Source organism: Lithobates pipiens, unplaced genomic scaffold (genome assembly GCF_037356315.1).
Source record: "Lithobates pipiens isolate NorthernLeopardFrog02 unplaced genomic scaffold, aLitPip1_a1.2 Scaffold_3, whole genome shotgun sequence".
Lineage (NCBI taxonomy): Eukaryota > Metazoa > Chordata > Amphibia > Anura > Ranidae > Lithobates > Lithobates pipiens.
In genome coordinates, this window is record NW_027507790.1 from 281,468,775 (window position 1) to 281,493,863 (window position 25,089).

Below are 25,089 nucleotides of genomic sequence, written 5' to 3' on the forward strand. Positions count from 1 at the left end.
CACCTCTATCAATGAGCCTCCCCCCCCACCTCCATCAATGAGCCTCCCCCCCCCACCTCCATCAATGAGCCTCCCCCCCCACCTCCATCAATGAGCCTCCCCCCCACCTCTATCAATGAGCCTCCTCCCCACCTCTATCAATGAGCCTCCCCCCCACCTCTATCAATGAGCCTCCCCCCCCTACCTCTATCAATGAGCCTTCCCCCCCACCTCTATCAATGAGCCTTCCCCCCCACCTCCATCAATGAGCCTTCCTTAACCCCCACATCCATCAACGAGCCTAACCTCCTCACCTCCATCAATGAGCCTTCTATCCCCACCCCCATCAATAAGCCTTCCCTCTCCACTTCCATTCATGAGCCTTCCCTCCCCACCTCTATCAATGAGCCTTCCCTCTTCACCTCCTCCAGTATGTCTTCTAACCCCACCTCCATCAATGAGCCTTCCCTCCCCGCCTCCATCAATGAGCCTTCCCTCCCCGCCTCCATCAATGAGCCTTCCCTCCCCGCCTCCATCAATGAGCCTTCCCTCCCCGCCTCCATCAATGAGCCTTTCCTCCCCGCCTCCATCAACAAGCCTTCCCTCCCCACCTCCATCAACAAGCCTTCCCCCCCCCACCTCCATCAATGAGCCTTCCTTCCCCACCTCCATCAACAAGCCTTCCCTCCTCACCTCCATCAGTAAGCCTTCCAACCCCACCTCCATCAATGAGCATTCCAACCCCACCTCCATCAATGAGCCTTCCCTCCCCCACCTCCCTCAATGAGCCTCCCCCCCACCTCCATCAATGGCCCAGGGAGTCTAATCCACATTTTCACAGCTCTTACTGTGAAGAAACCTTTCCGTATTTGGAGATGAAATCTCTTATCCTCTAGATGTAAAGAGCGCCCCCCTTTCCTCTGTGATGACCATAATGTGAATAACTCCACACCAAGTTCACTATATGGACCCCTTATATATTTATACATGGAGATCATATCCCCCCTTAATCTCCTATCTTCAAGAGAGAATAAATTCAGTTCCTCTAATCTTTCCTCACAGCTGAGCTCCTCCATGCCTCTTATCAGTTTGGTTGCCCTTCTCTGCACTTTCTCCAGTTCCCTGATATCCTTTCTGAGAAATGGAGCCCAAAACTGAACTGCATATTCCAGATGAGGTCTTACTAATGATTTGTACAGATGATATCTCTCTGGAGTCCATACCTTATACATATTTATATATATTGGGGGTTGGTATATACATATTTATATATATTGGAGACATATATACGTATTTATATATATATATATATATATTGGAAGGGGGGTGGTATATACATATATATATATATATATATATATATATATATATATATATATATATTGGGGGGAGGAATAGATACAATGTATACAGTCGGAATGTTTCGGCTGATCGATAAGTACGTAGTGGTATGAGATATGAGGCGGTGAGGATCGTCATGCGGGGGGAGGGGACCCCGGTGTTGGGTTTGGCTGTAATTCTTCTTCTTCTCATTCTAGGTGGATGAACCGCCTCGGCCTCGCTGCTATCGGATACACCCCCGATGAAAAAGACATCCGGCCCAACGAAGGTAAATCCCACCCTCTCCCTGCCCCCCATTATAAAGGCTGAGCGTGGTGTTACCAAATGTTGTCGGATATCCCGAACGCCAAGATGGCGGTGACGTACGACATGTACGACGAGCCGAGAAAAATGTTCAATAGCCAGTGCGGCTCTTCTGCTTGATTCCGCGCATGCGTGGCACTTTGTGCGTTGGAATGGTCTACACACCATCAGAAGTTCCGACAACGGATTTTGTTGTCGGAAAATTTGAGTTCCAGATCTCAAATTTTGTGTGTCGAAATTCCGATGGAAAATGTCCGATGGAGCCCACATACAGCCGGAAAATCCGACCGTGTGTACGGGGCATCAGAAGTGGCAAGAGAGGTGCCGACCCCCCTCCTGCCCCTTTCCTGGGCTAACGTTACCGATCAGACATTACAGGGGGTTACAGTGGCGGGGCAGCTTTACAGGGGGGTTACAGTGGCGGGCAGATATACAGGGGGGTTACAGTGATGGGGCAGATATACAGGGGATTACAGTGGTGGGGCAGACATTACAGGGGGTTACAGTGGCGGGGCAGATATACAGGGGGGTTACAGTGGTGGGGCAGATATACAGGGGGTTACAGTGGCGGAGCAGATATACAGGGGGGTTACAGTGGCGGGGCAGATATACAGGGGGGTTACAGTGGCGGGGCAGATATACAGGGGGATTACAGTGGTGGGGCAGATATACAGGGGGATTACAGTGGCGGGGCAGATATACAGGGGATTACAGTGGCGGGCAGATATACAGGGGGATTACAGTGGCGGGGCAGATATACAGGGGGTTACAGTGATGGGGCAGATATACAGGGGGGTTACAGTGGCGGGCAGACATTACAGGGGGTTACAGTGGCGGGGCAGATATACAGGGGGGTTACAGTGGCGGGGCAGATATACAGGGAGATTACGGTGGTGGGACAGATATACAGGGGGATTACAGTGGCGGGCAGATATACAGGGGGATTACAGTGGCGGGGTAGATATACAGGGGGTTACAGTGATGGGGCAGATATACAGGGGGGTTACAGTGATGGGGCAGATATACAGGGGGGTTACAGTGATGGGGCAGATATACAGGGGGGTTACAGTGCCGGGGCAGATATACAGGGGATTCAAGTGGTGGGGCAGATATACAGGGGGTTACAGTGGTGGGGCAGATATACAGGGGGGTTACAGCGGTGGGGCAGATATACAGGGGGGTTACAGTGGTGGGGCAGATATACAGGGGGGTTACAGTGGTGGGGCAGATATTCAGGGAGATTACGGTGGCGGGGCAGATATACAGGGGGGTTACGGTGGCGGGGCAGATATACAGGGGGTTATGGTGGTGGGGCAGATATACAGGGGGTTACAGTGGCGGGCAGATATACAGGGGGGTTACAGTGGCGGGGCAGATATACAGGGGGGTTACAGTGGCGGGGCAGATATACAGGGGGGTTACAGTGGCGGGGCAGATAAACAGGGGGTTACAGTGGCGGGGCAGATATACAGGGGGGTTACAGTGGCGGGGCAGATAAACAGGGGGTTACAGTGGCGGGGCAGATATACAGGGGGTTACAGTGGTGGGGCAGATGAGGGGGGCAGTTATCTGAGGAGTGAGAGTTCAGGATGTTAATTTGTCTCCATCACTCGAGTCGTTTTCAGCATTTGCTTTATAAAGGATCCTTTCCTGATGGAGAACGTCAAGTTATAAAATCGTTCCGCTCAATTTCTACGAAAACATTTTTCGGCCTCCCCCGCCATACACGATACAATTTTCTTGGTACAACTTTCCTTTAGATTTACCAAAATCGTGTAATAGGAGGTCAAACGTACAAACCCTTTCCACCTGTCCGCAGTCAGGAAGGCCCTTCTACTACATGACTGAAGGGAAATCTAAAGACAATTGTATGGTGTATGGACAGCTTTACAACCAACTCCCGACCTTTTTACCTGCTTAATTGATGAAGAAATAACGAAGGAGTCGCCCACACCGGGCTAAGAGACAACGTTTGATTCAATTCTCCAATTACTTTTGGTCTCTTGAAAAAAAGGTGGGATGGCAAATCTTAAGGGCTGTAATTCCTAAACCCTTCCCCCGATTTGGATGTACCTACCCCCACATTACACCTGAGAGTGCGCCCTACCCCCCCCCCCCCCCCCTCCCCACATCCCTTATATAACCATAGGTTCAATATGTTTTGGTAAATACCTGAAAAAAACTAAAATTGTGTCCAAATGTATACAGTATGTGACAAAAGTAAGTACACCCCTCAGTGACATTCCTTCTCTCTTTTCATGTGACAACACTGAAGAAATGACACTTGTCTACAATGTAAAGTAGTGAGTGTACAGCTTGTATAACAGTGTAAATTTCCTGTCCCCTCAAAATAACTCAACACACAGCCATTAATGTCTAAACCGCTGGCAACAAAAGTCAGTACACCCCCTAAGTGAAAATCTCCAAATTGGGGCCCAAAGTATCAATTTTTTGTGTGGCCGCCATTATTTTCCAGCACTGCCTTCACCCTCTTGGGCATGGAGGTCACCAGAGCGTCACAGGTCTCCACTGGAGTCCTCTTCCCCTCCCCCATGATGACATCACAGAACTGGTGGATGTTGGAGACCTTCCCCTCCTCCACCTTCCCTCTGAGGATGTCCCACAGATGACCAATAGGGTTTAGGTCTGGAGACATGCTTGGCCAGTCCATCACCTTTACCCTCAGCTTCTTTAGCAAGGCAGTGGTGGTGTTGGAGGTGTTTGGGGTGGTTATCATGTTGGAATACTGCCCTGCGGTCCAGTCTCTGAAGGGAGGGGGATCATGCTCTGCTTCAGTATGTCACAGTACATGTTGGCATTCATGGTCCCCTCAATGATCTGTAGCCCCCCAGTGCCGGCAGCACTCATGCAGCCCCAGACCATGACACCCCCACCACCATGCCTGACTGTAGACAAGACACACTTGTCTTTGTCCTCCTCACCTGGTTGCCCCCACACACGCCTGACACCATCTGACACCAAATACCTTTATCTTGGTCTCATCACACCACAGGACATGGTTCCAGTAATCCATCTCCTTAGTCTGCTTGTCTTCAGAAAACTGTTTGTGGTCTTTCTTGTGCATCATCTTTAGAAGAGGCTTCCTTCTGGGACGACAGCCATGCAGACAGTGGAACTAGAACCTTCAGGGCCCCGATGCAAGAAACCATGGAGGCCCCCCCCCCCCCCCCCCCCCCGGACAGGGCTCTTTTCTCCGAGCCCGATGGTGGAACACCAGGGCCCGGTCCCAAGTGGGTGGCTGCCCTATAAAGGAACCGATTTCTCCATTTCCGCCGCTTCTCCTCCTCCCCCACCCACAGGCATTCAGCGGCTGCAGGAGGAAAATTCACATATGCACACACATATAAACCAGTAGCAGCTGGTGCTCAAAATTTTTAGAGGAGGGGGCAAGCAAACTGAAAAATTCAGAAAAAAAACATAAATTACAGCAACTGTGCCCATCAATTGCAGCCACTGTACCATCAAACGCCACCGCTGTGCCATCAAATGTCATCACTGTGCCCATCAAACTCTGCCGCTGTGCCATCAAATACTGCCAGTGTGCCCATCAAATGCTGCCAGTGTGCCCATCAAATGCTGCCACTGTGCCCATCAAATGCTGCCACTGTGCCCATCAAGCTCTGCCACTGTGCCCATCAAGCTCTGCTACTGTGCCCATCACATGCTGCCACTGTGAATCCCCACCGCCCGCTCGCTGTCTGCCTGCCACTTACCCTGTCTTGGTGGGGCAGCGGGTAACAGCCATGAGCGGGGTCCTCCATGCATCTCCTGCCATCCTCATCTTCCGTCCTCTCCTCCTGATTGGCTGAAATGATAGGCACAGCTATTGGACGCCTATCAGGTGATGGGTAACAGACCCGCACACCTGATTGGTGGAGAGGCGGTTCAGTGTTAGGAAAGTGAATATTAATTCACTTTCTAACACACCTGGGTGGACTGTGAGCGTCAAGCATGGCGCTCGCAGTTCACCTATTTTGAAGCCTATTAGAGCCCATGGCTGTAATCAGGTGCTGCAACCCCCCCCCCCCCCGCCGCTGTAATTCAGGCGTCCGGCACCCCAAAAGGGACCAGACACCTAAATATGGGGGTGGCAGCGGTGGCCATGGATAGATTCATGCTATGCTATGCATGAGTCTATCCTTTGGTCATAGAGGGGGTGGCTGGAGAGAGGGGGCGGTACCTGTGCACCCTTTTGGATGCACCGCCACTGATAAACACATGCACATACACACACATGCATACACACACACACAAGCATGAGCACACACACACACATACAAGCGCACACACACACACATACAAGCGCACACACACACACATACAAGCATGCTCACACACACACACACACATACACACAAGCATGCTCGCACACACATACACACACACGTATGCACACACACACACATGCATGCTCACACGCACACGCACACATACATGCATGCTCACACGCACACAAACAAGCATGCTCACACACACACACACACACACACACACACACCCATGCTCACACACATACAAGCATGCTCACACACACACACACACATACATGCATGCTCACACGCACACACACACACATACATGCATGCTCGCACGCACACACACACACACATGCATGCTCACACGCACACATACAAGCATGCTCACACACGCATGCTCACACACACACATACATGCATGCTCACACACACACACACACACGCATGCTCACACGCACACACATACAAGCATGCTCACACACACATACAAGCATGCTCACACACACACATACATGCATGCTCACACGCACACACACACACACACACACACATACATGCTCACACGCACACACACACACACACACATGCATGCTCACACGCACACATACAAGCATGCTCACACACGCATGCTCACACACACACACACACATGCTCACACACACACACACATGCTCACACGCACACACATACAAGCATGCTCACACACACATACAAGCATGCTCACACACACACATACAAGCATGCTCACACGCACACACACACACACACACACACACACACACACACACACACACACACACACACACACACACACACATACATGCATGCTCACACACACACACACACACACACACACACACATACAAGCATGCTCACACACACACATGCATGCTCACACACATACATATAAAGACAAATACAGTAGATAGTCTTATAAAAAAAATAAAAAAACGGCAGACATTTACCTTTGCCTTTCCTGCCGGGTACTGCACTCTAGGGGGAGACAAAGAGCACACACTGCTTTTACTTAGGCTAATGTGAGGAGCTCCCCGCACAGTGCCGATTTCAGTTCGGCCGATGATCGGGGAGCTCTTCTCAGCCTCCCCTCCTATCGAAGAGTACAGGGGGCCCTCAAGGACTCCCTGCAGCAAGGCGATCTCGGCGACCCCTATAATTCCGCCACTGCATGCAGACCAATTTGATGCAGTGTGCGGCGTATGGTCTGAGCACTGACAGGCTGACCCCCCCACCCCTACAACCTCTGCAGCAATGCTGGCAGCACTCATACGTCTATTTCCCAAAGACAACCTCTGGATATGACGCTGATCACGTGACCTCAACTTCTTTGGTGGACGATGGCGAGGCCTGTTCTGAGGGGAACCTGTCCTGTTATACCGCTGTATGGTCTTGGCCACCATGCTGAAGATCAGTTTCAGGGTCTTGGCAATCTTCTTATAGCCTAGGCCATCTTTATGTAGAGCGACAATTCTTATCTTCAGATCCTCAGAGAGTTCTTTGCCATGAGGTGCCATGTTGTACTTCCAGTGACCAGTATGAGAGAGTGAGAGTGATAACACCAAATTTAACACACCTGCTCCCCATTCACACCTGAGACCTTGTAACACTAACGAGTCACATGACACCGGGGGAGGGGAAATGGCTAATTGGGCCCAATTTGGAGATTTCCACTTAGGGGTGTACTGACTTTTGTTGCCAGCGGTTTAGACATTAATGGCTGTGTGTTGAGTTATTTTGAGGGGACAGGAAATTTACACTGTTATACAAGCTGTACACTCACTACTTTACATTGTAGACAAGTGTCATTTCTTCAGTGTTGTCACATGAAAAGAGAGAAGACATGTCACCGAGGGGTGTACTTACTTTTGTCAGATACTGTGTGTATGTATAAATATATATATATATAAAATGTTTGGGGGGTTCTAAGTTAAATGACTTACAAAAAATACTGATTTTAACTTGTAAGCAACAAATGTCACAAAAAAGGGGCGGGTCCCTAAGTGGTTAAATAAAGTAAAAGCAACGTCTGGGGAGAAAAAAGTAACAAAGTAGTAAAATGTATTTTGTAGATAGACTCCGCCCCTGGATAATGACACTTTGTATTCTCGATGAAGATGATGCCGCCTTTGTTCCGGTAGAGTTTAGATTTCCCTTTTGCCTTTAGCAGATTACTGGAGTGAGAGCGATCAGGATGATATCGATGGCTCCATGACCCTGAAACAGGAACCAGCGACCACGACGACCGCGAGCGAAACTTACCACCGAAATTCCTCAGTAAGTAACAGCGACGACATTCTGATGAGCCGTCCTCCTCCTCCTCCTCCTCCTCCTCCTCGGGCAGTTCTTGATGAACGGCACATCTCTGCTTCCACCCCCCGACTGGGGATTTAACGGGACGGGCGGCTGGGATGTTTGCTCGATTTATTCTGCCACTTGCAGTCGGCCGAACCCCCGAGGTAGGGGCTCCTAAAATAATTGCTGGTCTGAAATAGATCTAAATTGCAATGGAGATCAGATTACACACATTGCAGACTCCGAAGATAGACACGCCCCCTCCGCCTTTCAATTCAACCCGCCGGTTTTACATTGCAGAGAGTCACTTCAAGCGCGCCTTGCCAACAGTGCCATGGATGCAGCCCATATAAACTATGGGGGAAGGGGGGGTCTCTTTATAAAACATTCATTGGCTGAATTGTCAACAGCATTTGTGCGAGCTGGCCAAATGTCCCCCCCATATTTTTTCTAATAGATTAATTCCTATATCTTCAGCTCCATCTAGTGGCCACAATGTGTTATACTTTCGAGGTATTTCAAAATGCTATACCGCATTTTGGCCACTAGATGGAGGTAATTATGTAGTTTGATGGCCGCCCCATAGTAAAAAAAAAATATGTCATTTGTTTGACATTAAAGTCCGGGGTTATGGCCTAGGGTTGCCACCTTTTCTTCAAGCCAAACCCAAACACTTTAGCGGCACAGGGCACATTTTTTTCGTAGTATACACTATAGGATTATAAAAGACCTGGGACATCTTTTGGTGCCCCAAGGAGAGTGGTAATGCACTGCGCTGCGGCAAACAGTGGGTGTGGCCAAACTGCTCTTACTAACATCATGCCCCCCAGTGATGCCAAACCTACCCTCAGAGAGCGGGTCGCAGATCCCGAATGGCAACAGATTTTTGTGTTACTATCTAAGCTACTTGGGGAGCCACAGCCCAGTCTAAATAATGTGTCCGGGTTTCAGGCAGACTGAAACCCGGACACAGGATTCCAAATCCGAACTGTCCGGGTGAATCCTGGACAGGTGGCAACCCTAGTTATGGCTGATTTTATGTTACAACGGCTGATTCTCTTTCAGATAAAAGTGGGATTGGGATCACTTTTAGAACCCGCTTCCCGGGAATTTACCAGGCTTACCGGTCCCATCGGTGAAGCCCAGGAGCGACCCGATAATGGCGGTAGCCGAGTATGGAGGATGAGGCCAAGATGGCCGCCACTTGTCTCTATGCCCTTGGAGGACCAGAGCTACGTCTTATGTCATTTCCGGCTTCTCGGGCCACAGTAAATATTAATTCCGCTCCATTCATTTAGATGCGGCGTTCGTTATTTTGGAGAATTCGTAGCTTCGGATAAATTCGTATTCATTACATTCGCTAACAGACAAATTTCAAATGATATTCCAAAACCTACCATTTAATAGTTATTATTAGTTAGTTATTCTTTCAAAATGTAGGATTTTCTTTCTTATTTTCGAATTTTCAAATTCACGTTAATTCGTTATATCCGAATTAACGAAAACCCGTTTAGCTAATTTTTCAGAATATTCTAAATTTCGTAAATTCTAAAATTCATAAATTCTAAAATTCATAAATTCTAAAAATTCGGAAAAATTAGAAAATCAAAAAACCCCAAAATTCGTAAATCTTAAATAATAACTAATTAATAATAACTTAACTATTAATAAATGATAAAGGGGTTGTAAAGGTTAGTTTTTTATTTTCTAAATAGGTTCCTTTAAGCTAGTGCGTTGTTGGTTCATTTACCTTTTCCTTCGATTTCCCTTCTAAATGTTTTTTTTTTTCTTTGTTTTCTTTGTCTGAATTTCTCACTTCCTGTTCCTCCTCAGTAAGCTGTCCTGGCTGACTAAACACGGCTCGGATGATGGTGAGAAGTTTACTGAGGAGAAACAGGAAGTGAGAAATTCAGACAAAGAAAACAAAAAACATTTAGAAGGGAAATCGAAGGAAAAGGTAAATGAACCAACCATGCACTAGCTTAAAGGAACCTATTTAGAAAATAAAAAACGAACCTTTACAACCCCTTTATCAGTTATTAATAGTTAAGTTATTATTAATTAGTTATTATTTAAGATTTTTGAATTTTCGGGTTTTTTGATTTTCAAATTTTTCCAAATTTTTTAAATTACGGATTTTCGAATTTATAAATTTTAGAATTCACGAAATTTAGAATATTCTGAAAAATTAGTAAGGTAAGTGAACCAACAACGCACTAGCTTAAAGGAACCTATTTAGAAAATAAAAAACTAACCTTTACAACCCCTTTAAATTATAGGTATTGGAATTTCCTTTCAGATTTGGCCGTTAGTGAATGTAACGAATAATAATAATAATTTATCGTAAGTTACTAATTATCCATAATAACGAATGCCGCATTTAAACGAATGAAACGTAACGAATTAATGAAGACATAAATAATTTGGGTATCTGGTATTTTTATTTTGCAATGTATGCTTTACCCAGAAAATCATTTGTTATGACTTTCTGTTTTCTCAGGGCAATTCTTCGAGTCCCTTCCCTGAACAGAAACACGGGGGGCGCCACTTTTCCAGCGAGTCCACATACTCCCACTCCTCCGCGGAGGAGTCACGGCAGGACGCCACCGGCAGCACGCACTCCTCGGGGTGCCGCCCCACGTATAGAGAGCGCCGGTCTTGGCAAGATTTAATAGAAACTCCCCTGACCAGTTCCGGCCTTCACTTCCTGCAGACGGTGCCCCCCGATTCGGAGCATGTGGGGGGCAGGATGGGGATGTCGCCAGAAAGGCGCAAACAAGCCACGCTACCGGTCCAGAGGCGCCACAACCACGAAAGAGATGGGCCCTTCCCACTAGCAGAGTGTCCCCGGAGTCACACGGCGCACGCCCGGACGCAGAAACAGCGCAGCCAAAGCTTGCCGAGGAACAGGGATGGGAGGGGGAAGAACCGAGGGAATAACAACACAGAACCGTTAGAGGAAAAGATGGAAGATGAGTTACCGAAGAGGAAGCACAGCAGTTCCAGTAGAGAAGGTAAAAATGAATGTAGGGACCTTTACCTTGTCAGTATTTGAAAAAAAAAAGTCAAATGTATTTCCTTTCTTACCATACGATTTTAAAGGGTGCGTGTGGGAATTGTCTTCATATATGAGGTCAGGTACTGATGATGGATGAGAAGACTTGACTTGCGTATGCATGCCGATTTATCCCAAAGGTGCTCGTTATAGTTGAGATCAGGGCTCTGTGCAGGACACGCGAGTTCCTCCACACCAAACTGGTCAACCTATGTCTTTATGGAGCTGGTCCATACTGGTCTACCTATGTCTTTATGGAGCTGCTCCAAAATGGTAAACCCATGTCTTTATGGAGCTGGTCCAAATTGGTCACACCATGTCTTAATGGAACGGGTCCAACCATGTCTTTATGAAGCTGGTTCAAACTAGTCCACCCATGTCTTTATGAAGCTAGTCCACCCATGTCTTTATGGAGCTAGTCCAAACTGGTCACACCATGTCTTTATGAAACTGGTCGACCCATGTGTTTATGGAGCTGGTCCACTTATGTCTTTATGAAGGCGGTCCAAACTGGTCAACCCATGCCTTTATAGAGCATTGAGCTGGTCCAAACTGGTCATACCATGTCTTTATGGAGCTGGTCCACCCATGTCTTTATGGAACTAGTCCAAACTGGTCAATCCATGTCTTTATGGAGCTGGTCAACTTATGTCTTTAGAGAGCTGGTCCAAACTGGTCACACCATGTCTTCATATAGCTGGCCGAAACTGGTCACGCCATGTCTTCATAGAACTGGTCCAAACTGGTGACACCATGTCTTTATGGAGCTGGTCCAAACTGGTCTACCCATGTCTTTATGGAACTGGTCCAAACTGGTCCACCCATGTCTTTATGGAGCTAGTCCAAACTGGTTACACAATGTCTTTATGGAGCTGGTCCACCCATGTCTTTATGGAGCTTGTCCAAACTGGTCCACCCATGTCTTTATGAAAATGGCCCAAACTGGTCAACCCATGTCTTTATGGAGCTGCTCCAAACTGGTAAGCCCAAGTCTTTATGGAGGTGGTCCAAATTGGTCACACCATGTCTTAATGGAGCTGGTCCAACCATGTCTTTATGGAGCTGGTCCAAACTGGTCCACCCAAGTCTTTATGGAGGTGGTCCAAATTGGTCACACCATGTCTTTATGAAGCTGGTCGAACCATGTCTTTATGGAGCTGGTCCACTCATGTCTTTATGAAGGCGGTCCAACCATGTCTTTATGGAGGCGGTCCAGCCATGTCTTTATAAAGCTAGTCCACCCATGTCTTTATGGAGCTAGTACACCCATGTCTTTATGGAGCTAGTCCAAACCGGTCACACCATGTCTTTATGAAGCTGGTCGACCCATGTCTTTATGGAGCTGGTCCACTCATGTCTTTATGAAGGCGGTCCACCCATGTCTTTGTGGAGCTAGTCCACCCATGTCTTTATGAAGCTGGTCGACCCATGACTTTATGGAGCTGGTCCAGTCATGTCTATATGAAGGCTGCCCAAACTGGTCAACCCATGCCTTTATAGAGCATTGAGCTGGTCCAAACTGGTTCACCCATGTCTTTATGGAGCTGGTCCACCCATGTCTTTATGGAGCTAGTCCAAACTGGTCCAACCATGTCTTTATGGATCTGGTCCACCCATGTCTTTATGGAGCTGCTCCAAAATGGTCCACCCAAGTCTTTATGGAGGTGGTCCAAATTGGTCACACCATGTCTTTATGAAGCTGGTCGACCCATGTCTTTATGGAGCTGGTCCAACCATGTCTTTATGGAGCTGGTCCAAACTGGTCCACCCAAGTCTTTATGGAGGTGGTCCAAATTGGTCACACCATGTCTTTATGAAGCTGGTCGACCCATGTCTTTATGGAGCTGGTCCACCCATGTCTTTATGGAGCTAGTCCAAACTGGTCCAACCATGTCTTTATGGAGCTGGTCCACCCATGTCTTTATGGAGCTGCTCCAAAATGGTAAACCCATGTCTTTATGGAGCTGGTCCAAACTGGTCCACCCATGTCTTTATGGAGCTGGTCCACCCATGTCTTTATGGAGCTGGTCCACCCATGTCTTTATGGAGCTGGTCCACCCATGTCTTTATGGAGCTAGCCCACCCATGTCTTTATGGAGCTGGCCCACCCATCTCTTTATGGAGCTGGCCCACCCATGTCTTTATGGAGCTGGCCCACCCATGTCTTTATGGAGCTAGTCCAAACTGGTCACACCCATGTCTTTATGAAGCTGGTCGACCCATGTCTTTATGGAGCTGGTCCACTCTTGTCTTTATGAATGCGGTCCAAACTGGTCAACCCAAGCCTTTATAGAGCATTGAGCTGGTCCATACTGGTCACACCATGTCTTTATGGAGCTGGTCCACCCATGTCTTTATGGAGCTAGTCCAAACTGGTCCAACCATGTGTTTATGGAGTTGGTCCACCCATGTCTTTATGGAGCTAGTCCAAACTGGTCCAACCATGTCTTTATGGAGCTGGTCCACCCATGTCTTTATGGAGCTGCTCCAAAATGGTAAACCCATGTCTTTATGGAGCTGGTCCAAACTGGTCCACCCATGTCTTTATGGAGCTGGTCCACCCATGTCTTTATGGAGCTGGTCCACCCATGTCTTTATGGAGCTGGTCCACCCATGTCTTTATGGAGCTAGCCCACCCATGTCTTTATGGAGCTGGCCCACCCATCTCTTTATGGAGCTGGCCCACCCATGTCTTTATGGAGCTGGCCCACCCATGTCTTTATGGAGCTAGTCCAAACTGGTCACACCCATGTCTTTATGAAGCTGGTCGACCCATGTCTTTATGGAGCTGGTCCACTCTTGTCTTTATGAATGCGGTCCAAACTGGTCAACCCAAGCCTTTATAGAGCATTGAGCTGGTCCATACTGGTCACACCATGTCTTTATGGAGCTGGCCCACCCATGTCTTTATGGAGCTAGTCCAAACTGGTCCAACCATGTGTTAATGGAGTTGGTCCACCCATGTCTTTATGGAGCTAGTCCAAACTGGTCAACCCATGTCTTTATGGAGCTGGTCAATCCATGTCTTTATGGAGCTGGTCAACCTATGGCTTTATAGAGCTGGTTCAAACTGGTCACACAATGTCTTCATAGAGCTGGTCCAAACTGGTCACACCATGTCTTCATAGAACTGGTCCAAACTGGTCACACTATGTCTTCATAGAACTGGTCCACACTGGTTCACCCATGTCTTTATGGAGCTGGTCCAAACTGGTCAACCAATGTCTGTAAAGAACTTGTCAAAAATGGGTCAATCCATGTCTTTATGGAGCTGATCCAAACTGGTCAACCCACATCTTTATGGACCTGGTCCAAACTGGCCCACCCATGTCTTTATGGAGCCAGCTTAGTACACAGGGGCACAGTCATGATGGAACAGAAAAGAATCTTCCCGAAACTGTTATGGAAAAGAACAATAATTTAGAAGGTCTTTGTATGATGGAGTATTACCAGCACCCTTCACAGGCGACAGCTGAACTCAATAACTTGGAGGGTGGTCCACATATTTCTACCCACAAAGTAGGTGTCATGGTCAGATGCCCAAACAAATGACGCTATATGTATGTGTGTATATAAACCCTGTTGAGCTGCCTCTTGAGACATGTGAGAGTAGACAATAAAATGCTGCATCTGTTCCAGACAGTAAGAATGAGAACCGGTCCAGCACAGATGGCCTGGAGGAGCTCTACAAGACCTTGGAACAAGCCAGCCTATCCGCCTTTGGTGAGCAGCGACCTTCCACCAAGCAGGAGTTCAGGAGATCATTTATTAAAAGATGCAATGACCCCATCATCAACGATAAGCTGCACCGCATCCGAGCACTGAAAAGCACTTTAAAAGTGAGTGGTAAAGATTACCGATTGAAGCTCCTTTGTTGATTCTGTAACATTTATAAAAGTTTTGTAAAAACTTTAATTTCTAAAAAGAATCCACATTTTTGTAACGAAATATTGTACAGTTTTCTAGCAAGTCTTATCTGTGTGTCTCTTTTGTGGCCTCTTTTGTATGCTATTCTACCCTTACTGTAGGTTCTTCTGTGGATTCTTTGTAGCTTATTCTGTTTTTGTCTGTAGGTCCTTCATCCATTCAGTAACCTCTTCTTCTCCATCTGTAGCTCCTTACGTTCCTCATGGCGGTTCCCCAGGCTCTTGTGTCTGTTTTGTAGCTTCTGGCAGCTCTTCTTTGGCGCCCTTCTTTTCCTTTGCGTGGTGTTCTCTGTCTTTTTCTGTAACCTGTCAAGCCCTTTGTGTAGCTTCTTCTGCAGCCTTGTTTATCCCTCACCCAGGGTACTACATGGATGGAATAATGGTGCTGGGGGATATCAAGGGTGTATGGGGGAAAACAATGCTGAGGGGGGGTCTGGGGTGTATAGAGGGTAGCAAGGCTTGTTGTAGCTTGGGTGGCTATAGTGGTAGAGGTATTAGGGATGTAGAGAGGCCACAGTGTAGGGGGGTATCAGGGATGTAGTGGGGTCACAATACAAGGGGTATGGTATGGTATATGGTAACAGTGCTGGGGGGTATATCTGGGATGTAGACGGGTCAGAGAGCTGGGAGGGGATGTCTGGGGTGTAGAGGGATCAGGGTGCTGGGGGGATATCTGGGGTGTAGAGGGGTCAGAGTGCTGGGGGGATATCTGGGGTGTAGAGGGGTCAGAGTGTTGGGGGGATATCTGGGGTGTAGAGGGGGGTCCGAGTGCTGGGGGGATATCTGGGGTATAGAGGGGTCAGAGTGCTGGGGGGATATCTGGGGTATAGAGGGGTCAGAGTGTTGGGGAGATATCTGGGATGTAGAGGGGTCAGAGTGCTGGGGGGATATCTGGGGTATAGAGGGGTCAGAGTGCTGGGGGGATATCTGGGGTATAGAGGGGTCAGAGTGCTGGGGGGATATCTGGGGTATAGAGGGGTCAGAGTGTTGGGGGGATATCTGGGATGTAGAGGGGTCAGAGTGCTGGGGGGATATCTGGGGTCAGAGTGCTGAGGGGGGATATCTGGGGTGTAGAGGGGTCAGAGTGTTGGGGGGATATCTGGGATGTAGAGGGGTCAGAGTGCTGGGGGGGATATCTGGGGTATAGAGGGGTCAGAGTGCTGGGGGGGATATCTGGGGTATAGAGGGGTCAGAGTGTTGGGGGGATATCTGGGATGTAGAGGGGTCAGAGTGCTGGGGGGATATCTGGGGTCAGAGTGCTGGGGGGGATATCTGGGGTGTAGAGGGGTCAGAGTGTTGGGGGGATATCTGGGATGTAGAGGGGTCAGAGTGCTGGGGGGGATATCTGGGGTATAGAGGGGTCAGAGTGTTGGGGGGATATCTGGGATGTAGAGGGGTCAGAGTGCTGGGGGGATATCTGGGGTCAGAGTGCTGGGGGGATATCTGGGGTCAGAGTGCTGGGGGGATATCTGGGGTGTAGAGGGGTCAGAGTGTTGGGGGGATATCTGGGATGTAGAGGGGTCAGAGTGCTGGGGGGGGATATCTGGGGTATAGAGGGGTCAGAGTGTTGGGGGGATATCTGGGATGTAGAGGGGTCAGAGTGCTGGGGGGATATCTGGGGTATAGAGGGGTCAGAGTGTTGGGGGGATATCTGGGATGTAGAGGGGTCAGAGTGCTGGGGGGGATATCTTGGGTATAAAGGGGTCAGAGTGCTGGGGGGGATATCTGGGGTATAGAGGGGTCAGAGTGTTGGGGGGATATCTGGGATGTAGAGGGGTCAGAGTGCTGGGGGGGGGATATCTGGGGTATAGAGGGGTCAGAGTGCTGGGGGGGATATCTGGGGTATAGAGGGGTCAGAGTGCTGGGGGGGATATCTGGGGTATAGAGGGGTCAGAGTGTTGGGGGGATATCTGGGATGTAGAGGGGTCAGAGTGCTGGGGGGGATATCTGGGGTGTAGAGGGGTCAGAGTGTTGGGGGGATATCTGGGATGTAGAGGGGTCAGAGTGCTGGGGGGATATCTGGGGTATAGAGGGGTCAGAGTGTTGGGGGGATATCTGGGATGTAGAGGGGTCAGAGTGCTGGGGGGGATATCTGGGGTATAGAGGGGTCAGAGTGTTGGGGGGATATCTGAAAAAAATTGTGAAATGGGTTTTCCTTAATTTGGATGTTTCAGAATTTACAAATTCTCAAAAAAAAAATTGTTAAATGGGTTTTTCTTCAATTCGGATGTTTGCGAATTTGTTGAAATTCGTTAACAAGCGAATTGGGAACGAAACGCATCGCACACGTCTAGAATTTACAATTTCGCATGACTGTCGGGTTACATGGAGGGAATTTTTCGGTTCTGTAATGAATGCACATGAAACTCTCCCCGGTGGTTATGGTGTGGATTGGAACCTTCTAACTAAACGCCTTTTCCTCCTTTTCTTGCGCAGGCGAAGGAAGGAGACCTCTCCGTCATCAACTGCCTCCTGGACGACGCGGCTTTCTCCTCCAAGAAGTTCAGAGACTGGAAACAAAAAAACTTTGAGTTTTTCATGGATATTTGTGAGTACAGCGGAACCCTGAAACCTCAGAACGGTGCCTCGGAACTGGCCACGCCGGCACCGCAGCTCACACACACGCACTCCTTCATTGAAACGCACGTCTGATCGGCGGGAGGGGGTGGGGGGAGGGGGGAGCCGCCGCGCGGGGGATGGAACGTCCGCCAGGTGCCCCTGGAAGAGAAAAACACTGTAATATTTGTACATAATGTAAGGAAAACAGATTGTAAATAGATTGGATACCAGAATAGTGCCACAGGATGCCTACTACACATTGCATGAGCGAGCCAGTATTATTATTTCTTCAAGTATTTTACTTTTGTGGTATGTGCCGAGGTCCGCACCGCTCCGAGACCCACCCAAAGAAACGAAACGCGTACCTGAGGTCTTCAAGGAGCTTCCAGAAGATGAAGAGGAAGATGAAGAGGAAGATGTTGTCCTTTTTTTTTTTTTTAATTATGAAGGTTTTTCGGCGTATTTTGGTTGATGTCAAACCAATTCCTCCCGTAGCTCTCAATGGGTTCTTCATCAGTGGTCTCCAAACTTGGGCCACATGTGGCCATTTCATCGTCTTTATTTGGCCCTTTTCCTCCAACTCACATCCTCCATGAGGCACTATTCCTCCAACTCACACCCTCCATGGGGCACTATTCCTCCAACTCACACCCTCCATGGGGCACTATTCCTCCAACTCACATCCTCCATGGGGCACTATTCCTCCAACTCACACCCTCCATGGGGCACTATTCCTCCAACTCACACCCTCCATGGGGCACTATTCCTCCAACTCACATCCTCCATGAGGCACTATTCCTCCAACTCACACCCTCCATGGGGCACTATTCCTCCAACTCACACCCTCCATGGGGCACTATTCCTCCAACTCACATCCTCCATGGGGCACTATTCCTCCAACTCACACCCTCTCCATGAGGCACTATTCCTCCAACTCACACCCTCCATGGGGCACAATTCCTCCAACTGATACCCTCCATGGGGCACTATTCCTCCAACTCACACCCTCCATGGGGCACTATTCCTCCAACTCACACCCTCCATGGGGCACTATTCCTCCAACTCACACCCTCCATGGGGCACTATTCCTCCAACTCACACCCTCTCCATGGGGCACTATTCCTCCAACTGATACCCTCCATGGGGCACTATTCCTCCAACTCACACCCTCCATGGGGCACTATTCCTCCAACTCACACCCTCCATGGGGCACTATTCCTCCAACTCACACCCTCTCCATGGGGCACTATTCCTCCAACTCACACCCTCTCCATGGAGCACTATTCCTCCAACTCACACCCTCTCCATGGGGCACTATTCCTCCAACTCACACCCTCTCCATGGGGCACTATTCCTCCAACTCACACCCTTCATGGGGCACTATTCCTCCAACTCACACCCTCTCCATGGGGCACTATTCCTCCAACTGACACCCTCCATGGGGCACTATTCCTCCAACTCACACCCTCCATGGGGCACTATTCCTCCAACTGATACCCTCCATGGGGCACTATTTCTCCAACTCACACCCTCCATGGGGCACTATTCCTCCAACTCACACCCTCTCCATGGGGCACTATTCCTCCAACTGATACCCTCTCCATGGGGCACTATTCCTCCAACTCACACCCTCTCCATGGGGTACTATTCCTCCAACTCACACCCTCCATGGAGCACTATTCCTCCAACTCACACCCTCTCCATGAGGCACTATTCCTCCAACTCACACCCTCCATGGGGCACAATTCCTCCAACTGATACCCTCCATGGGGCACTATTCCTCCAACTCACACCCTCCATGGGGCACTATTCCTCCAACTCACACCCTCCATGGGGCACTATTCCTCCAACTCACACCCTCCATGGGGCACTATTCCTCCAACTCACACCCTCTCCATGGGGCACTATTCCTCCAACTCACACCCTCTCCATGGGCACTATTCCTCCAACTGATACCCTCCATGGGGCACTATTCCTCCAACTCACACCCTCCATGGGGCACTATTCCTCCAACTCACACCCTCTCCATGGGGCACTATTCCTCCAACTCACACCCTCTCCATGGGGCACTATTCCTCCAACTCACACCCTCTCCATGGAGCACTATTCCTCCAACTCACACCCTCTCCATGGGGCACTATTCCTCCAACTCACACCCTCTCCATGGGGCACTATTCCTCCAACTCACACCCTTCATGGGGCACTATTCCTCCAACTCACACCCTCTCCATGGGGCACTATTCCTCCAACTGACACCCTCCATGGGGCACTATTCCTCCAACTCACACCCTCCATGGGGCACTATTCCTCCAACTGATACCCTCCATGGGGCACTATTTCTCCAACTCACACCCTCCATGGGGCACTATTCCTCCAACTCACACCCTCTCCATGGGGCACTATTCCTCCAACTGATACCCTCTCCATGGGGCACTATTCCTCCAACTCACACCCTCTCCATGGGGTACTATTCCTCCAACTCACACCCTCCATGGAGCACTATTCCTCCAACTCACACCCTCTCCATGGGGCACTATTCCTCCAACTCACACCCTCCCATGAGGCACTATTCCTCCCTCTAAAAAACAACTTTCTTTTCATTGGTTTCCTCCCACTGGCCACAGCCTGGGCCCCCCCCCCCCACCCCCTAAAACCCGCAGGGGTCCAGTAAGGTGGACCTTTGTTTAGAAGGTTTGGAGACACCTGGTCTAGCTTATAATATAGGCTTCGCTTTAGCGGTGGGGCAGTTTTGAGAAGTTTGCCGTTTCGGCAATGACCTGAAGTGATCATATGATTTAAAAAAAAAAAAAAAATAAATTCCCTCTAAGGATTCACAAGTGAGCCAATACTCGTTTTCATTGGCCAGCACCAAAAAAAAAAAGCGAAAATTGTCAATTGGCATCAGCAAATGATTGTCATCTGCAACCATAAAAACTGCAATTTTTTTTTAGCGTTGCTACCATTGTGGTGGTATCAGATGATGTTTGCTAGGTGAGCCTGCCACGGCTGACCCTTCCACAACCGAGCCTGCTAGCGCTGCTATGGAAGCAGACAGTACGGATGCATACGGGTTGAGTTGGTCTTGACACTTCCGAAACGCGCCAAAGCCTTCATGATTAGAAAGAAACGAAGGCGCCGCACTTCCTACCTCCTACTTTATGGTTACCATCGTATTAAAGGTGCATTTCAACGAGCATCCTTCTCCAGCTCAGCGCGAAGATGGCCGTTTTTTTTTTTGGGAGGTAAAGTTATCGCCATTTGCCAGGAAAGCGATGACGTCATTAGGGGGGGGTGATGGCTTTGGCCCTCCGTTCTCACCTTTTGCACTTCGGTATTCATTTTGATACGCGGCAAAGCACATTGACATTTGAATACCCTGCAGTTTGTATTTCTTTGCTCTGCTGGGCCCAGATGTAGAGATAATTGCCCTTGCTAGCACAATAGCATGTCATAAAAGCACGGCCCGGGGGGGGGGGGGGAAAGGGGTAGGTGGAAGGGGCAGCATGGTTAAGGGTGCTACTGCTACTACACCATGCATGCGCAGATACCTTGTAGCTGCTAGAAAGTGAGCAATTGGCCGCACATGTTCAGTGCACACTCCTTGCCAACCACGAGCAAGCGGGCAGAAGAACGGGTGTAGGGTGGTGTACCCGTTCTGCGGCACACATCAGGAGTGGGGTGCAGTTCGGCATTCCTTGCCCCGGGTGGTGGATGAACTCGTCCCGGTACGGCATAAAAAGGGGAGTGAGCTCATCTCTTGCATCCATAGTAATTCTTTCAAATATATTTGGAGACAGTATAACCATACAGGTTCCTCCAGTGGAAAATTCTGAACGGGGATTGAACCCGCCACATCATTTCTGTGCAGGACACGGAAGTTCCCTAAAGCAGCCTTTCTCAACCAGAGAGCCCTAGGGTCCTCCAGAGATTGCGACTTCTGCCTCTCAGAGGAGTGACCCCTGACCCCAATGATCCTTTGACTATCTGTAAGGGAGGGATTCTTTCCAGTGAAAGCAAATGTGTAAGAAACTTTCTTCCCACTGACCCCCACACCAATGTACTATCAGCTGTAGATGTAGTAAGTATTAGCAGGGGGTTCCCTGAGCCCCCAAATGTATTTCAAAGGACCCTCCATGGTAAAAAGGTTAAGAAAGGCCACGTTGAGGGATCTCTGGGGCTAAGATGGGCTTGGAGGTTAAACCCACCACATGGTTTCTTCCTCACAGCGCAGGACTTAGAGCAGGGATGTCGAACTCCATTTCATCGCGGGCCGCATCAGCATTGTGGTTGTCCTCAAAGGGTCGGTTGTATCTGTAGGACCATACAAATTTATGCAGGACTCAACCGCACCCCCTCCCAAACCGCTTTAAATGATGGGTGTAGCCAAATTGCACAAACAGCGGGAGGGTCTTAAAGGGGCAATAAATACCAGGCATGCATTATGAGCATAGTTCAGGGGTGTGCTATGTACAGAATGCAGAGTTCAGAGGTGCATTACGTACAGCGTGCAGGGTTCAGGGGTGCGCTGTGTACAGAGTGCAGAGTTCAGGGGTGCGCTGTGTACAGAGTGGAGGGTGTAGGGGTGCGCTGTGTACAGAGTGGAGAGTTCAGGGGTGCAGGGTGCGCTGTGTACAGAGTGCAGGGTTTAGGGGTGCGCTGTGTACAGAGTGTAGGGCTTAGGGGTGCGCTGTGTACAGAGTGCAGGGTTTAGGGGTGTGCTGTGTACAGAGTGCAGGGTTTAGGGGTGCGCTGTGTACAGAGTGCAGGGTTTAGGGGTGCTCTGTGTACAGAGTGCAGGGTTTAGGGGTGCGCTGTGTACAGAGTGCAGGGTTTAGGGGTGCGCTGTGTACAGAGTGCAGGGTTTAGGGGTGCGCTGTGTACAGAGTGGAGAGTTCAGGGGTGCGCTGTGTACAGAGTGCAGGGTTTAGGGGTGCTCTGTGTACAGAGTTCAGGGGTACGCTGTGTGCAGAGTGCAGGGTTTAGGGGTGCTCTGTGTACAGAGTTCAGGGGTATGCTGTGTGCAGAGTGCAGGGTTTAGGGGTGCGCTGTGTACAGAGTGGAGAGTTCAGGGGTGCGCTGTGTACAGAGTGCAGGGTTTAGGGGTGCTCTGTGTACAGAGTTCAGGGGTACGCTGTGTGCAGAGTGCAGGGTTTAGGGGTGCTCTGTGTACAGAGTTCAGGGGTATGCTGTGTGCAGAGTGCAGGGTTTAGGGGTGCTCTGTGTTACAGAGTTCAGGGGTACGCTGTGTACAGAGTGCAGGTTTTAGGGGTGCTCTGTGTACAGAGTGGAGAGTTCAGGGGTGAGCTGTGTACAGAGTGGAGAGTTCAGGGGTACGCTGTGTACAGAGTGCAGGTTTTAGGGGTGCTCTGTGTACAGAGTGGAGAGTTCAGGGGTGAGCTGTGTACAGAGTGGAGAGTTCAGGGGTACGCTGTGTGCAGAGTGCAGGGTTTAGGGGTGCTCTGTGTACAGAGTTCAGGGGTACACTGTGTGCAGAATTCAGGGGTGTGTGCTGTGTACAGAGTGCAGTGTTGAGGAGTGCTATACTTACAAAGTGCAGGGTTTAGGGGTGCTCTGTGTGCAGAATTCAGGGGTGTGCTGTGTACAGAGTGCAGTGTTGAGGAGTGCGCTACTTACAAAGTGCAGGGTTTAGGAGTGTGCAGGGTTCAGTGCTCTCTCACAGGCCATCCACATCTCACTTCCACCTCTCCCTCTGGGTTTTCGAGGGGCCACATGAAATGGCCCGGGGGCCAGATTCAACCCACGGGCCTCGTGTTTGACACACGTGACATGGAGGGTCTGGGGTTCTACAAGGGTTTACCAGTGCAAAGATCTGAACGGGGACTAAACCCACCACACGTTTGGTTTTTTTTTTCCCTCGCTGTGCAGGACTTGGATGCTCGGAGATTCTGCTGCCTACGAAGACCTTCAAGCCATTTTATATATTGAGATACGGAAGCGTTCAGGAAGTGCATCTCTGTATATAAAATGACGGAATCTAGAGATGCCCTTCCCTATGCCCCCCTCTCATGCCCATGTAGCAGTTATTAGAGCATTCTGGTCACCGTTTGATCATAAGAGACTTTATTTTGTTTATGGAATTCCTAAGAAGAAGAGAAGAAGGAGAGGTTCCGGGAGGACCAGTCGGGGCTCCGCCTCCTTAGTGCCTTAAGACGTTTATTGGGCATCCTGCAAACAAGCGGCTTTCCAAACATGCGCTCTGAACGAGTGGCGCCGCCGCCGCGGGGGGCGCGCGAGGACCACTTGTTGCCCATCTGTTACTTGGATGCTTCAACTTAAGGTGGCTTTCCGTCAACGTTCTCGGGATCTAAAAAAAAAAAAAAATAAAGACTTTCTGACAGTCACTGCAGGATGATTGATCTCTCCACTGTGATTCTAGTGCCACTAACCTGTGACTTACGTCATTTCTAATAACCAATGTTAGTTCTGTAGACGGAATGTCCGTCGTTTTATCTCCAGGAAGTCAATCCTTTTAGCTGTGAAACCTGTTGATGGGGGGGAATGGGCAAGACTGGAAAAAAAAAAAAAAAGGGTGAAAATAATCCAATACAAGAGCGCTGTTCACACTGTTCTTCCAACATCTGTAATATGATGCTATCTGAGGTCAGGTTTTGTTTCTTGTTTACCGTTTTGTGGCAAGTTTCATGTATTACATTCAGGAACGACCTTCACAATGATTTCCGACCCGTTGGCGGAACCTTCTATGATGTGACATGCTCTCCAGCTCTCCGGGCAGAACGCCGCTAGGGAGGTAATGCAGCAAATCGGCGGGGGATCTCCACTGCAGTATAGAAGATCGTTTGGTAAAACACTTTATATCAAACCCCCCCGCCCCCCCCCCCCCCTCCAACCCTCGACCCCCCCAAATTTACAGTGTACGAGAACGGCTCAACGAGAAGACGTTTAGGCTCGGTTCACACAGGGGGCGATGCGAGGCGACACGACTTGCCTCGCCGCGACCTCAGCGGCGACTTGCAAATGACTTCTGTATAGAAGTCAATGCAAGTCGCCCCGAGGTCGCCCAAAAGTAGTACAGGAACCTTTTTTCTGAGTCGGAGCGACTCGAGTCGCTCCTCTCAGAACGGTTCCATTGTACAGAACGGGGGCGACTTGTCAGGTCGCGGCGAGGCAAGTCGTGTCGCCTCGTGTCGCCCCCCTGTGTGAACCGGCCCTTAGGGGGGGGAAAAATTATTTGCAGAAATTTTCAAACATTACAAAATTGTCTTTTTTTTTTTTTTTTTTTGCGCAGGTTTCATAAAACAGACCCAGAGGGCATTAATATTATAATTATTATGACAAAATTTATGATTGGTCCAGAGGC

General features: G+C 49.3%; 1 protein-coding gene across 2 annotated transcripts in view; it reads left to right on the top strand.

The window, feature by feature from the left end:
- Positions 1-17,844, top strand: part of LOC143941166 (connector enhancer of kinase suppressor of ras 2-like) — an 85,563-nt gene extending 67,719 nt beyond the window's left edge. Inside the window, exons 7-11 of one of the 2 annotated variants that reach the window (XM_077463190.1) lie at positions 1,518-1,588; positions 8,083-8,192; positions 10,711-11,224; positions 14,905-15,104; positions 17,628-17,844. In XM_077463190.1, coding sequence (XP_077319316.1) covers positions 1,518-1,588; positions 8,083-8,192; positions 10,711-11,224; positions 14,905-15,104; positions 17,628-17,843 — 1,111 coding nt within the window. In that variant the 3' untranslated portion in view covers position 17,844. The remainder of the gene's footprint in view (positions 1-1,517; positions 1,589-8,082; positions 8,193-10,710; positions 11,225-14,904; positions 15,105-17,627) is intronic. The other variant, XM_077463191.1, reaches the window with a different exon arrangement.
- The last annotated feature ends 7,245 nt before the right edge of the window (positions 17,845-25,089 follow it).